At 38.8% G+C, this 16,522-nt stretch overlaps 1 protein-coding gene across 8 annotated transcripts in view; it reads left to right on the top strand.

The window, feature by feature from the left end:
* LOC308614815 (ankyrin repeat domain-containing protein 26-like) overlaps nt 1-16,522 on the top strand; it is a 168,724-nt gene that overhangs the window by 18,255 nt on the left and 133,947 nt on the right. For all 8 annotated transcript variants that reach the window (XM_081229566.1, XM_081229563.1, XM_081229561.1 and 5 more), the window contains 7 exons: nt 4,137-4,170; nt 6,615-6,687; nt 7,572-7,632; nt 7,722-7,915; nt 11,254-11,380; nt 11,919-11,980; nt 15,041-15,134. In XM_081229566.1, coding sequence (XP_081085692.1) covers nt 4,137-4,170; nt 6,615-6,687; nt 7,572-7,632; nt 7,722-7,915; nt 11,254-11,380; nt 11,919-11,980; nt 15,041-15,134 — 645 coding nt within the window. The remainder of the gene's footprint in view (nt 1-4,136; nt 4,171-6,614; nt 6,688-7,571; nt 7,633-7,721; nt 7,916-11,253; nt 11,381-11,918; nt 11,981-15,040; nt 15,135-16,522) is intronic.

The raw sequence follows: 16,522 nt of genomic DNA, 5'->3' as shown, positions 1-16,522 counted from the left end.
AGAAGAGATTATTTTTGAAAGATACCTACCGATAGTTCAGAAGTCAGAAAAGCAATGCCTGGTAGCGAAGCACTGCTTATTTTCCATATTATTGTACCAGCGAGGTCTCGCTATTACCAACTTCATTCCTCACAAGTCCAAACAGAGTGAGATAGGCTGACTTCATGAGAATCAGATGTTTTCTTATGTGTGTTGGATAATTGTCATGACACTATAATTTTGTTAGAACGAGATGCTCTGTTGCCATTAGTTAAAGGATTATCATAGTATTCAAATAGCCCAACTGGAGACTCAGCAAATTCTAATAAAAGCACAAAGATACTTCACATTAAGAAATACACTATTGTGTTCCCTAGATGTGGCACCTAGCTCATTGTACAATCTTTATGAGGACACCTCTAACATAGTAGACCTCTGTCCATCAAAGAACTTCTGTAGGTTGGTTTTACACGTTAGAGGAGATACAGAAATGAAATAGAGCTTTGGTCTTCAAGGTGCTCATAATAGAGTTGTCCATGGTTAATTTCAGTATTTTTTTAAATGTAATTTTCAAAGAAAATATTCTAATTTATTTGTTAATTTGTCCACTTAACAAATAACTATCAAGTATCTTTTAGGTACTAGGCACTATTCTGATGTCACAGGATGCAAGCATTTAAAAAACGCAGTCCTTGGGCTTCCCTGGTGGCGCAGTGGTTGAGAGTCCGCCTGCCGATTCAGGGGACACGGGTTCGTGCCCCGGTCCGGGGAGATCCCACATGCCGCAGAGCGGCTGGGCCCGTGAGCCATGGCCTCTGAGCCTGCACGTCCGGAGCCTGTGCTCCGCAACGAGAGAGGCCACAACAGTGAGAGGCCCACGTACTGCAAAAAAAAAATTAAAACAAAAATTAAAAAAATAATAAAAAACACAGTCCTTGCCCTCTAGGAGCTTGCTATTATAATGATCATTTTTATTATTTAGTATACTTTATTCTGTGCTTACTATGTCCCAGAGCCCACTAGGAGTTTATAAATTGTCTTTATGTATTTTTTTAAGTTGGTGTTTCATATGTGCCAGATATTTTAAGTCCATGGTGAGGAATTAGAGTTTTTAAAAAGTGCGTGGACTTTAAGGTAAGCGTGCAGAGTGAGGAGAAGTTTGCCAGGTAAAGAGGCAGAAGGACAGCGTTTGGCTGGAGGAACATCTATCAAGATCACATGTTTTGCAGAAAGAACAGCAGTTCACAGGCTGAGATGTACGAGTGGACTTGGCAGGATTTATGAGCAGTTCAGTTTTGCTGGTGCAGAAAGGGTGCTGTGGGGATGGTTGGTAAAGAACACTTGAGGAGGGGCTGGAGAAAAGTAGGGCAGGCACTGAGCTCCACAGCGGGACAAATGGAAAGTCTGCTGGGGACAATCTGAGTCACATACTGCAGGGATCCTCCTCAAGGAATTTGAGTACCAGCCAATGACGAAAAGATGTCAGTGGAATTACAAAGCCCTTAACTGAGGACTGAGGGACTTGAGATGGTGGGAACTAGCATTATTCCACATAGATCAGTCTCTATTTGTTTTAAAAATATTTATTTATTTATTTATTTTGGCTGCGTCAGGTCTTAGTTGTGACGTGCAGACCCCTTGTTGCAGTGTGCGGGCTTCTCTCTAGTTGTGGCACATGGTAGATCAGTTCCTATATTTGTTCATCTGAGTGTGCTAAATAAAACTCTCATTCAAAATAAAAATTAAAAAGGAAAAACAAAAAAAAGAAAAGTAGGAGAGGATGGTGGTGATGTTGCAAAAAAAATTTTTAATGAAAATTTCAAGGAGGGAGTATCAATTATATCAAGTAAAATTACTGAAAAGAAAGTTGGATTTAACTCTTAAAAGTTCTTTGGTGGTAACCTTTTCATAAGGACAATTTAAGAGTCATAACATCTACTTTTTACATGAGTGTTACTTCTGATGTCCAAATATGGAAAAATCATCACATCTACCAAGGTCCTACCTAAGTTTTTCATAACAGCGGCCGCTGCCCACGCAGGGTCAGCAAAAACAGTCTGGCCTGGTGAGTACGCTTGCCCGTGTTTTCCCAGAGTTGTCAAAACCTGGGAGTGGGACTTCCCTGGTGGTCTAGTGGTTAAGACTTCTTGCTTCCACTGCAGGGGGCATGGGTTTGATCCCTGGGGAACTAAGATCCTGCATGCCGCTCGGTGTGGCCACAAAAACAAAAACAAAACAAAAAACCTGGGAGTCAACTGTGAGGAATTAAATCCTGCTTAGTTGGAGAAAATTAACTGATCTTTTCATTTTCTTTATAGGAACTTTCATACTTTAGAACATATTATCAATCATCAGAATTCTTTGGTTTTTTTCTGGTTGAAATAGGATTGTTGTTTGTTTCAATTACTTTCTGATGTCACTGTTGCATCTATCCCTTTTATGCCTTTATTCAAATGTGTATAGAAATACAGGCAAATACCAAGAAAAACAGATTTGAGGAAGGTTATTCTGTGAAATAACCTGACTGTAATCACATATAACACATCAACCCAAATAATACAGACTTCATGTAAACAATGCAACTGTTTGAGAGGTTCCCCAAACCACACCAGGTTCGGCTCTTCCATAGAACTCCCAGGACTCAGCATGTGGTTGTACTCATGCTTGTGATTTATTACAGTGAAGGAATACCAAGCAAACTCAGCAAAGGGAAAAGGCGCACGGTGCGAAGTCTGAAGGAAACCAGGCGCAAGCTTGCAGGTGTCCTCTCCCTGTGGAGTTACTGCATGTGCTTCATTCCCCCAGCATCAGATTATGACAACACATGTGAAATGTTGTCCAGCAGTACCAGAGTCTCTCCCTCCCTCCTTCCCTCCCTCTCTTTTTTTGTTCATCAGCTTAAGATACAATGACATATGCCTTACAAGCTGAAAAAGCATGATTTCTATAATCATTTGCCACATAATGGGAAGGGTTGAGAAAAATGACATCCCTCACTACTACACAGCACTAACTGTTTGGACCATGCTGCTCTATGTGGTGGTGGGTCCAGATAGACTCTCGAGCAATGGAAGGAGACAGTCTCAAGAGATTATACTTTTAAAATGTATATATATTGAAAACTTAAAAAAAATTCAACTTCTCCATCCTCACCATCCAGTTGACCCCATTTACCCTCCCCCGCCTCCCTTTCAGGAGATTATCCTTTATAAAACTTGAACTACAAAGTCTTTCATGCTTATCTTGCAATTGGAAATAGGGCCAGAAAGAGTTTGTTTCCTGTGTTTTGCCATGCTCTAAAGTACAGCGCCTGTAGACCAGGCTTCCTTGTGACGGCGTTTTCACCCTGAACTGAAGAGCCGGAGAAGTTGTGTTACGTGATGGCAAACTACATGTATTCTGTACGCACTGCTCTGAGTGATGGAAGTCCAGAAATATCATGCTATTTAAGTTTGCTATTGTCAGTTTATGGTACTGATTCTACTAATGATACCATTTTCTGTCAGTCTCACAGTTTGGTTAGGATTATGGTCATTGTAAACAGCACTTCACTTTTAGGTAACAAATTTTGATAAATACTGTTCTTTTTTTTTGCATATGATAAATGTAAAGGAGGGGAAATGGCTCTCATGCATAATTGCCTAGCAGTGGTATAATCAGCATTTACTCTAGTATACTGTCCAGGTGTGATTCCAAAGGAATACTTTTTTTAAAATTAATTAATTAATTAATTTTATTTTTGGCTGCGTTGAGTCTTCGTTGCTGCACGCAGGCTTTCTCTAGTTGCGGGAGTGGGGGCTACCCTTTTTTGCGTCACGCGGGCTTCTCATCGTGGTGGCTTCTGTCGCAGAGCACAGGCTCTGGGCGTGCAGGCTTCAGTAGCTGCAGCACACGGGCTCAGTAGTTGTGGCTCGTGGGCTCTAGAGCTCAGGCTCAGTAGTGTGGCACACGAGCTTAGTTGCTCTGCGGCATGTGGGATCTTCCCGGACCAGGGCTCGAACACGTGTCTCCTGCATTGGCAGGCAGATTCTCAACTACTGTGCCCCCAGGGAAGCCCACAGAGGGATACTTTTTAACAAAGCATCAGTCCTACACTTTTAATATTCTGTATTTTTCTATTGTTGATTTAAAATGTGTTTTACTTTTTCCTTTAACAGTGGTTAAGAGTTTTGAAGAAGAGTCTTTAAGCAGGTAGGATTTTATGGATTTTTAAAACTTGTATGTTTAATTAAGGGAACATGGAGAAAAGAAACCAATGTTTGTTGAGTGTTCTACTCTGGGTTAGACAGTGTATTATGTGCTTAAATTTGTTACATCATAGAGTCATCACAATCGCTTTACAAAGTAGCTGTGCTATATAGCTTATTTTAATTAATTAGGCAGCTGTGGTTTGGAGGGCTTGGTTAATTGACCCATGATTCCATAGACAACAAGTTGCTGACCTGTGATGTGACGGTCAGCCTCAGATCCACTCTCATGTCCTTCAGCAGAGATTGATAAGTACCCATGTAGCACTGGGGTCAAGATACAGACCCAAATCAGATCAACTCAGAAAGTCAAATTTAGTTATGTACTAACTCTGATTTAGAGTTTTCCTAAGAAGCCTGGTTAGTCCAAGCCTTTGTCCTGATATATTTGACAATTGCAGTGGTAACTAGTATCTTGTATTTACCATTAAGGTGTTATGGCAGATCTCAGGTAGCTGAGGCCTCAGAACCATAGGGTTTTATACAAACAAGACCTCATTAGGCAGGTCTCCTTAGATATAACGATGTCTACTCTCCTTAAGGTGAATTAGTTTTCTATAAGAGAAGAGTATCTGCCTATAGACCATGTTATGTTAATTAAATTCAACATCTACATAGAGCATCTGTCTAGTTGATTTCTCTACTTACTGCCTTCCCAGTCTGGTTTTGGTTTTCCCTTCAGGGTAGTACCCTTGCCTGGTTCTCTGAAGTTTTTTTTTTTTTCCTAGAGTCTTTTTTCTTTTCTTTTTTTTTTTTAAATAAATACATTTGTTTATTTGTTTATTTTTGGCTGCATTGGGTCTTCGTTGCTGCGCGTGGGCTTTCTCTAGTTGCGGCGAGCAGGGGCTACTCTTCATTGTGGTGCACGGGCTTCTCATTGCAGTGGCTTCTCTTGTTGCAGAGTGCTCGGGCTTCAGTAGTTGTGGCACGTGGGCTCAGTAGCTGTGGTTCATGGGCTCTAGAGCACAGGCTCAATAGTGTGGCGCACAGGCTTAGTTGCTCTGGGGTATGTGGGATCTTCCCAGACCAGGGCTCGAACCCATGTCCCCTGCATTGGCAGGCGGATTCTTAACTACTGTGCCACCAGGGAAGTCCCGAGCCCATCCTTGATTCAGGAACCATTGCCTTCACAGGCTGAAATCTTAAAGGTTGGAGACTGCCATTGAGCAGGCCTCAGGGGTGAGTCACAGGGGTGATTTGGGAGGGGAGCCTATAGGAAGGAAGATATTTAGGCAGTACATAGGGAAAGAGAGGCACAGCTGCCAGGACTCTGTTTCTACAGCACTGTCTCTGCTTGGGGATCTGAGTGCCTATGAGGGTTTTTAAGAGCTAGCTATTTATGTGGACCTGAATAAGGCAGGACCTGTATAGGAAAACTAAGTAGACTTTATGATTTTTAATGTTTTAATCTCTCTGGGAATGGTTTAACATATAAATTAGACATATAAATTTGTTCTTTGACTTTTGTACATTTAACTTTCAAACATTTCAGGGGAGTCCCTGTACTGTTTTAGAGTAAAGGGAAGGAATAGGGCCTTCTTTTTTTTTTTTAACGCATTTATTTATTTATTTATTTATTTAATTTTTGGCTTCATTGCTGCGCACGGGCTTTCTCTAGTTGCGGTGAGTGGGGGCTACTCTTCGTTGTGGTGCACGGGCTTCACATTGTGGTGGCTTTTCTTGTTGCGGAGCATGGGTTCTAGGCATGCGGGCTTCAGTAGTGGTGGCGTGTGGGCTCAGTAGTTGTGGCTCGCCGGCGCTAGAGTGAAAGCTCAGTAGTTGTGGTGCACGGGCTTAGCTGCTCTGCGGAATGTGGGATCTTCCCGGACCAGGGCTTGAAGCCATGTCCCCTGCATTGGCAGGTGGATTCTTAACACCCTGCGCCATCGGGATAGCCCCAGGAGCCTTCTTTAATAAGTGGTTTCCCTGCTGGAGAACCAAGACTGCCATTTTTGATGGACACAGATTACTCTTTGAACCAGGCACGGACAATGGAGAAGGAACAGCATATCCTTCTACTTTGTTTTAGGTCATCAGGTTTGTTCCAGTTCTGGTAAACAAAAGTTATGTTACCCATTAGTTGGGTTTTCAGTTCAGGTTTTAGGACTTTTGGTGAAAACAAATTATTCTTAGGCTCTGCCAGTATATTGGCTGTCACCCTTTGTTATGGGAACTAAGAATGGGTCTTAGCTAGATACTTCATAGGTTGGGAGAGATGGAAGCAGAAATAGGTAACTAAAAGCTTTTCTAAAACAGAGGCCACATTTTAATGATGTCAGAAAACATCATTTAATATATAGATAACCAACCTTTCACTTGATTTTGTTTGTTTGTTTTCGGTTAAAGAAATGAAGTCACTCATTTTTGTTATATATTTTTGCTCTGAAGCCTTTCCAACAAACCTGGTGTTGATGATTCATGGCCTACATCAGATGATGAAGACTTAGATTTTGATACCAAGGTAAAGTTCTCTCCTGTGAAATTAGTTTTCCTGCTTTGAATTTAGTTTTGTGTAGTATTAACTTTTAAAGTTTAGCAGTAGTCTACCTCTCATTGTTTTATGTTTGTAGTAGAAAGTTGGTCAGAGCAAAACCATTTTATAAAAATATGACTAGTTGAATTTTTTTCTTACTTTGCTAAATACTGAAGGTCGGGGCTGAAGAGAAAATGGGCTGGGAAGTAGATAGTGAGAGGAAAAGTGTATTGGGAAGCACTTTCCCACAAGGGAGGAAATACAAAATTTGGTCAAGGATAAGGATTCTTACTGTGACTTTTCAACCATACTGACGTGATTTATATATACTCATGCTTAAATGAAATCTTTAGTGGATACAGTTACTTACTGTAATAATATAGAATTTTCCTGGGGCCTTTCAGTTCCAAAACTATGTAGCATATATCATCTAGTTCTTTTTTCTTGGATAATTTTTATTTTGGTATCATAGAGTTGTTAGGAGAGAGCTTTTTTTTTCTCTGTTTCTGTCTTTGGTTCTGCATTAAGCCTAAAATAACAGTCGAAATTATGGAAATTTAGAAATTAAAATTCTGTTGCTCAAAATCCATATTATGAAGGGATTTCGCTGTGTTTTCTGAAGCATTCCATTAAGCGTATATTCAGGGAATTCCCTGGTTGTCCAGTGGTTAGGACTCCACGGTCTCACTGCCAAGGACCCAGGTTCAATCCCTGGTCGGGGAATTAAGATCCCGCAAGCGGTGCAGGATCTTATTTCCCCGACCAGGGGTTGAACCCATGCCCACTGCAGTGGAAGCATGGAGTTTTAACCACTGGATCGCCAGAGAATTCCCAATACTTCTTATTCTTAAAGCTCTTGTTTTCTTCTCTAGAATGTCCTGAAACCAAGCTTAACAAAGCTAATGAGTGCTTTTCAGCAATCCAAGAAAAACAGTAAGTTATTTGAAGACTGTCCTTCTTGTGTTATTCACTGATTTGAAATTACGGATGTTCTCATGTACTCCACCTTGTTTTCACTATAGTAGAAGCAAAATGTGGCATCGTGAGATCAGAAGAGAGAACCTTCTTTGAGCACAATAGTTCTGATAGTGGAAATGAAGATGTGGTCGAAACCTTTTCCAAACCATCAATCCAGGGCGTCTCTCATCCTGCTTTCCCATCACCTGAACCTCTCCCAAAACCTCTCAAGTCTTTATCAGGCCTTGGTCTCACAAAGGTAAGTTGTTCTGTTTTGTTTTTAACTTTTTTTTTCTGTGCTTTTTCACATACCAGCCCCCTGATTCTTACAGTGATGAAAAGGATCCCTTACAGAAATGGAATTCCTCAAGATCACGATAGAAATCAGTGTAATAACAAGAGCAATATATGTGCAGGATTGAGATTTATGAACGTTGGTGGCAGTAAACCATTCTGAAGTACGCCATTATGAAAGGAAAGAATGAGAAAGCAACTAGAAAGAACAACTAGATGAATATGAAGATGGGGAGGGGGATGAAGGGGAAAAATTCATTTAAGAAGGACAAGATGAATTTAAAGATTGAATGAGGGTCAAGATGAGTGAGATTATTATACAAACAACAGAAATAGTGGGGTTAAGTGAGAGCAGGAACTCTATATTATAAAATATGATAGAAATTATTTCAAATTCAAATTAACAAGAGAAAATCAGGTCCTGGGAAAAAATGCTCATACTCTTTTGAATGACATATAGTTGATTTTTATGAAGAACTGAAAGAGAATTTGATCCTTACCTTTTTTTGGTTGTTGTTGTTGTTTTTTAATTGAAGTGTAATTGATTTACAATACTGTGTTAGTTTCAGCAGCAAAATGACTTGGTTATACATATATATGTATATATCTATATTCCTTTCAATTCTTTTCCATTATAGTTTATTACAAGGTATTGAATATAGTTCCATGTGAAAGTTAGTTTTAATTTGAAGTTTTTTCCTTTTTAAAAAATTCTCACTTTTAAATTAATAAGGTTATGTCTTATATTTAATCTAGCAAAACCTTTGTTCATAGATAATGCAAGAAGAGCTCTGTTTTAGGCCTTATCAGATTTATTATGAATTAAGAATTTGGGGCCCTTCTGTTTCTTGTGGTTTCTTACTTACTGTTTGGTATATACTTAACTAATTTATCTTACTGTTTGGTATCATCTTGGTAGGTGTTTTGGATCTTTTTGAGAATAAACAGAGAGGAAGTAAATAAGTATTTTGTCTAGTCTTTCACTAAGATTATAATTTCTAATTGTGTAAATGAGGTTCTTAATTTCAAGTCATTAAATGAGAAAATTTTAAACTGCAACAGTCTTAAAGAAAAAAATATAGAAATCATTTTTTTGGAGAGATACTGATTTATCTTTTCCTAGTAATATCTGCACATAATGGGAACATATACACACATCAAATGAATGAAATCACAATTTATGATTTTTTTCTAATATAAACTACTTGTTACTATAAAATAATAAGGAAGGAAAAATTACCAGCAGAGTGTACAAAATTATCTTTGCAAGATAATTTTTTACTTTTTAAAATATCTCCAGCAGTAGGTACATTTCATGTTATTCTTGAGAAACTTTATTAACTTCAGTATTTATGGTTAAACTAGCATGTAAATATTTTGTTATACAAGTTAAACTAACATGTAAGTTTTTTCATATCTAAAACCCAGGAATCCTGGTTACTTGATTTTTTAGTCCCTTTGTTCTTCCCTCATGTGAATATTGGGTCCTGTTTGTTAATCATAGATGTATCTGAGAACTTTTAAATCTCCAACTTGGATAATCATAGTTTTACTAATTTTTTTTAGTTCTATATCATTTCCCCAATCTTTAACTGCCATTCTATAAGGCGTAGATAGTAAGAGTTATTAGCGTGCTGTTCACAGGTGAATAAGGAAACTATGTGAATTTTAAAATAGCGTTTTATATTTCTTCCGTACATCATAGTAGTACTTAAAAATGCCTCATAATTCCATAATCACATAAACATTCTCTTCTACAATTTCAAACTTATCTTTTACGATTAATTTTTGTTTGTTTGTTTGGTTGGTTTTTTTGCGGTACGTGGGCCTCTCACTGTTGTGGACTCTCCCGTTGCGGAGCACAGGCTCCAGACGTGCAGGCTCAGCGGCTATGGCTCACGGGCCCAGCCGCTCCATGGCATGTGGGATCTTCCCGGACCGGGGCACGAACCCGTGTCCCCTGCATTGGCAGGCAGACTCTCAACCACTGCGCCACCAGGGAAGCCCTACGATTAATTTTTGAAAAGGAGTTTTCTTGCAGTCTCTTGAGTTGGTGTTTTACAATTAAATCTTTTCATTAAACTTAAAAATGCTTATTGCTATAATATCCAGGAAATGAATATTTGCGCATATTCATGAAAGAGTATATTTTATATCCTTAAACAAATGTTGCAATATGTAATCGAAAAATTGAATCTCATAGTTTTCTTCCCCAGTCTTGTTTATATTTTCAAAAGTTCAGAATTCTGCATAGGTTTGCATCATTAAATTATACCAGGTTAGTATATTTTACAGATATTTATCTTAACATCATATGCTTTTCCTGAATAAGTTTATCTATTACTAATCCAAATGCATTTATCCAAATCTTTCTTCTAAGTCCCCTGGGTGCCTCAAATTTGTTATGCCCCAAACTGAAGACATTGTCCCTGATGCTTTCCTCTTTCCTGACTCTTTGTAAGCTACTCTGTCATCTGTCTTCCCCATCCTAGTAGATAACATCACTGAAATACCAAAGCAGGAAAAATCTTGGACTCCATCCCGCCCTGAAATCACCACATCCTGTTGCTCATCAAATTCAGTATTTTCTACCTGCTTACCATTTTTCATTTCCTATTACTTTCTCACTTATAATTTTGAAATGCTCTTTTCTAGTTTTGCTCCCCTGATGTTCATCTTTACGTTGCTGCCAGAGTGACCTTTCTAAAATATATTTGTGAAGATGTAACACCTCTACTTATGTAGTGGATCCCCATCACATGAAGGAGAAAGTTCATGTTCTAGGAGGACACTTGCTTTTTTTGGTTTGGCTCTGATCCTCCAGTTTTGTCTCTCCATACCATTCCCGGTAACTGTGTTCTAGTTTTCCACGTGACTTGTTATGTTGTTTCACGCCTCGTCCTTTTGCTCAGGCTGCCCTTTCTAGAATCCCCTTCACGTCCCTGCTCTACACTGTGTGTGTCTTTTAAGACACAGACCTGTCTTTGCAGCATTTCCTGAGCTACCCAGATACAGCTGATTCCTCTTTCCCTGTGCCCTTCCTGTACTCTGTTCACATCAATTGTAGAGCTTTTGAATGATACTTTGCTGTTCTTATTTGTTTTCATGTAGCTCTATTTCTCCTAGAATACAGAGCAGAATCGGTCTTCTATTTATATTTCCAGCTTTTCTCCCAGGATAGTGCCAATGATTTGATAGATCCAGTAAATGTTTGTTGTCTTACTGATTGATTGAATGACCAAATGAATGAATATGATGTTTTCTGGAATGAGGTGTTTGTTTTATTTTGTTTTGTTTTTATAGGAAGGAGCAACAAATCCAGAAATTGGAGAAAAAGAAAATGATACTGATATTGAAAGTGCTCCACAAGAGCAAACAGATCATAACAATTTGATTTCTGTTGATGGAGCTCAGAAAAATAATAGGAATGGTGAGTTAGTGAATATTTATGAATTTTTTTCTATGCTTAAAGGCTAGTCTAAAAACATCTAAAGTGTGTAGATCGAAATATACTATCCATTTCTTTCTTTCTTTTTTTTTTTTTTTTTGCGGTACGTGGGCCTCTCACTGCTGTGGCCTCTCCCGATGTGGAGCACAGGCTCCGGATGCGCAGGCCTAGCGGCCACGGCTCACGGGCCCAGCCGCTCTGCGGCATGTGGGATCTTCCCGTACCAGGGCACGAATCCGTATCCCCTGCATCGGCAGGCGGACCCTCAACCACTGCGCCACCAGTGAAGCCCTTTTTTTTTTTTTTCCATTTCTTTTTAAGTATGTTTCTTTTGCTCCGTTTCTTCAGAAGTATCCCAACTACTACCAACTTTTTCTTCCTGAAAATGCCTCAACCCTCTGAAATTCTTTTCTGCTACTTTATTTTATTTAAATATTTGTGGATGGAGATAGACATATATGTATTTAAAATTCATAGTAGTAAATGTTCTCATTAATGTATCTGTGGCTGCATTTTACAGATATGATGTCAGCATTAGGATTAGGAGAAGAGGAAGGTATAGAATCACCTTGGGATTCTGAGGTACTGTCTTCTATTATTATTATTATTTTTTATTTTAAAATATAAGCACTGAGTGATGTTAAAACATAAAAGGGGGGGTGCTTTGACTTTACTTTCTCACCTTTGCATTTGCCCATCAAAATTTTTTCCTTACATTTTTAACCTGTAATTAATTAAATAATTGTGTGCTAAGTATAATAACTACCACATAGTGCACTTTTGTTAATTTGCAAGATTCACCTAATGAAACCAGTGTAGCACAGAGCAAAAACCAAGGCTTAGAAGCCATAAGGAATCAGTTTGGGTTCTGAAGTTAAATTTATCTAAAAACTGAAGCTTTATTCCAGGTCAGCCTATGGCCAAATGTATGTTTCTTTTTCCTTTTCTTTTTTTAAAAAATTTTTGTTGGAGTATAGTTGATTTACAATGTTGTGTTAGTTTCAGATATACAGCAAAGTGAATCAGTTATACATATATCCACTCTTTTTTCGATTCCTTCCCCATATAGGCCATTACAGAGTATTCAGTAGAGTTCTCTGTGCTATACAGTAGGTCCTTATTATTGATCTATTTTATATATAGTAGGGTGTATCTGTCAGTCCCAGTCTCCCAAGCAAATGTATGTTTCTTTGGTACATATGGATGTGTAAAACTCCTAGTGAGGTTCAGAGAGAAACAGGTTGAAATGTAGTTTTTTACCACTTAGACCTGAAAAAGATAGTGCCTGAGACTTGAAAGTATTATTACATTTGGATTTCCAAATAGATCTGCAAGGAATGTTTCAAGAGAAGCAAAAGAATGGGGAATAATAAGTATGTGGCGTTATAATAACAACAGTTAGGTTTAGCGATGTTTTAATAAGTACACACCATTTTGGATAAACTAGTGTGTGTTGAGTACCTTAATGGCAGCCATACTTGAAGTAACGTAAATATAAAGGAATGATGAACTCTTGTAAGGTGACAGCTATGGAAAGAGATAAGAAGGGCCTGATCTGTTAGATATAGGCAGCTGCTGCAGTAATACAGCACTGTGTTTAAAGTCAAAAGACATGGTAGCATCCTGGTTCTGTCACTGGCTGTGGGATCTCGGAAAAACTTGTTTACGCTGGTTTAGCGTCAGTGACCTCCTTCGTAAAAATGGTACTGGTACCCACTTCTCAGGTATGTGTAGGGAACAGATGTGGTAACAGCTGTGAATACACCTTGTAAACTGTAAAGGGTGCTATAGAAATGTAAGACAAAAATGATCACAGTGCATGGACATATATACACTACCAAACGTAAGGTAGATAGATAGTGGGAAGCAGCCGCAGAGCACAGGGAGATCAGCTCGGTGCTTTGTGACCGCGTGGAGGGGTGGGATGGGGAGGGTGGGAGTGAGGGAGATGCATGAGGGAAGGGATGTGGGAACAGATGTATATGTATGACTGATTCACTTTGTTATAAAGCAGAAACTAATTAAAAAAATGATCACAGTGGCAATTAGTGACTCACTAAATGCTGGGGCACTTTTTTAAAACCTGAAGGACAATAAAATGACAGTAGTGTTAAGAATAGGAAAATTAGAACGGGCATGTGGATTTCTAGCTTGGGGTATGTTAAGTTTCTATAGACTGTTATCAGAGATCTCCTATAGGTATCAAGTGCTTTGGTACTTGAGGTCCTCTCGACATTTTAAATGTTTTGGTCTTAAATAAATTCCTGTTATTGAATACCAACTATGTACTGGGCAGTTAGACACTGACTGTACCAATTGAGGGGTTAGGCTGTAGTGGTGGGAATCAAACAGGAATCCTTTATAAGTCACTGTTAAGTCCTTCATGTAAAGAAAATGGAGAGGGCTTCCCTGGTGGCGCAGTGGTTGAGAGTCCACCTGCCGATGCAGGGGACACAGGTTCGTGCCCCGGTCCGGGAAGATCCCACGTACCGCGGAGCGGCTGCGCCCGTGAGCCATGGCCGCTAAGCCTGCGCGTCCGGAGCCTGTGCTCCTCAACGGGAGAGGCCACAACAGTGAGAGGCAAAGAACATGGAGAATGTTACGTCAGACAACATTGAGCGAGTTTGTAGTTAGGATGGGGATGGGGGTGGGCGTGGAATTTAGGTAGTCAGAAAAGATCTGCATGTGAGAAAAGCTACCAAGGGGAGGATGGGAAGGAGCCAGTCACGTGAGGGTCCAGGGGAGGGACGTTCTGGACAGAGAGAGCAGCGGATCCCATCTGTTCATCATTACACTCTCGCATCTTGGAAGGACCAGGAAACAGGAAGTGGGGTAACTGTCCTTACAATCACTTTTATCATTGTTGTTGTATGTAGAAAATAAAATGTGCATAAGAAAAGCTTGGCACATTTAGATGATTACTAAATAAAAGTTCTTATTCTTCCCTTATTAAAGCTTGCTGTACTTTTTTGAAGAGTTGCATAACTATATTTAAATTTTCTGCTATTATTTAAACATAAAAGTTTTTCTTACTACTTTGCTATTTTATTCAACTATTTTACCTATCAATAAAAATTTTATCAAATAACAGATTCTTATAAGCCCTTGTTTACCTAAATGAAGCAGCTTCTACAGTGTTCTGTTTATGCTCAACATGACATACTTCATGGTTTCTTTTCATGCCAAGTATATTATTTTAATACTAAAAAATTTCTGTCTTTAGAAATATTTTAAATTTACAGCAAGTGTACTTATTAAAGAATTTATTTAAACACATATTTTTTAAAAATACTCTCTTCTTTTGCCAAGGAATGCAAAGTAGAGTTAGGTGTTTTGAAGGTAATTGTTTGCTGAAATGTGCCTGTAAGTCAGGCACATTTTTTGTCTGTGAAAATAATTCCTCTGGCTTTCCATGCTCAGTTTACAGAGTCAGTAGCCAAATGAGGATAAAAGATAGACTTGATCTAGAGAGTGTATATGAAGTTTTCTATTTCAATGTTTGGGTTTTCAATGCATGCTTCTCTTATTTTTAAATCTAATTGCTTGTAAAGTAGGAAAATTTTAAAAAGTAGGGTATTTTCAGCTATTAGAAGGGGATTAGGAAAGCTTTATGCAACTCATTATTAATATCAATTTTAACAGAGTATCTCTGAGAGTCTTCCAGAGAAGTATGCTGATCATTTATCTGGAGCTGCAGGTCAAAGAGGAAAAAATATATTAAATGGACAAGTAGAAGGTAAGAACTATATTTTTATGAAAAAGTCATTTGACAGCATGTTGGTTTAAAATGGGAATTCTGATATATTCTAACAGCCGAAGAAAATCACCTGTCGGTTAAGAGGAAGAATCATTCCTCACACTGATTTCAAGTTGAACTGAGCCTGTCTCATTCTGGAAAAGAAGTGCTGTATCAGAAGAACTAAGCAGCTACGTCTTTTTGTCTTGTCAAAAATCCATCAGCAGTTTTTAGGCAGTTTTTATTTGGCCAAAAAGCAGTGCTTGAATACTTAACTGTGTGCTGTGTTCTATTTAAGCTCTGAGTGTCCAGATGTTCTTTTGTAGACAACATGCCATGATATAATCATCTATCTCCATGTCTGTTACCAAGTTACACTGTGAAGTGTGCCACCCTTTTGAGGTGGTCCTCAAAGACACAGTTTGCTTGTTGTTGAACCAAGTGTTCTAAAGCATGTACCTGAAGTTATATCATTTTTTATTCTAAAAAGCTATGCAGCTTATATTCTGAAAACTATTAAAAACATAACACTGTTGATGTAAAAAAAAAAAAAAAGAAAATCACCTGTCAAATGCATAGTGAGGAAAAAGACGAGAAAAGGAGGGAAGCTGTGTATCTTATCTGGTGTCAGCCACAGATTAAATTGAGAGTCCCCTTTCAGGAGCTAAATTATTAGTTCCGTTTCAAGGTACTCTACAACCTAAGGAAAGTCGGGAAATGAGGAAGAGGAAAGAAGGACTAAAGAATGAGAGAGGCAGAGGTTACAGGGAGTAAATGAAGGAAAAGGAAGCAGGGGTCTGTGGAGGACGGGGGCAAAGTAAAATAGGTCTTTAGAAAAGGGAAGAGAAGAGTATTTGAAACGTGAGACAAATTTGAAGTGAGCTTCCAGCACCGAAACTTGTCAGAGACGAACAGCAAAGCTTTCCCACTCTTACTGTGGGAAGGTAGAAGCAGACTCATAGATCAGAGTTTCTTAAATTTTCATTAGTCCCCTGGGGACCTTGTGAAAGGTGCACATGCTGAGCAGCATGTCTGGGATTGTGCATTTCTGACAAGCTCTCAGAGTAGCAAGGGTGTAGGCTTGCATTGAGAGAAATCTGGAAGAGGAGCCACTGGATAGTTCAAGACAGAACAGGATCAAGGAAAAGCATTATTTTGTTTTTCTTTCTGAGTGTGTTTATATCATTTTTTATACCAATGCTTCCATATTCCATATTTAAATATTCCATAGTTAAGAGGGTAGCAAAGCGTTGAAGTAGAACTTATAGATGTAAGGTGCCACTGCTAAGCAAAGAGGAAAAAAGAAGTGGTGGGGATGATCCATAAAAAGAATGTAAAAGGGGGAGATTTAAGACCACAGATCCAGAGACTACCTTTGAAGAGAAAAG

Source organism: Mesoplodon bidens, assembly GCF_964165515.1.
Source record: "Mesoplodon bidens genome assembly, chromosome: 3".
In the NCBI taxonomy this organism is placed as follows: Eukaryota; Metazoa; Chordata; class Mammalia; order Artiodactyla; family Ziphiidae; genus Mesoplodon; species Mesoplodon bidens.
Note: the sequence above shows the minus strand (reverse complement) of the source record. Positions and strands in the feature narration are given on the sequence as shown.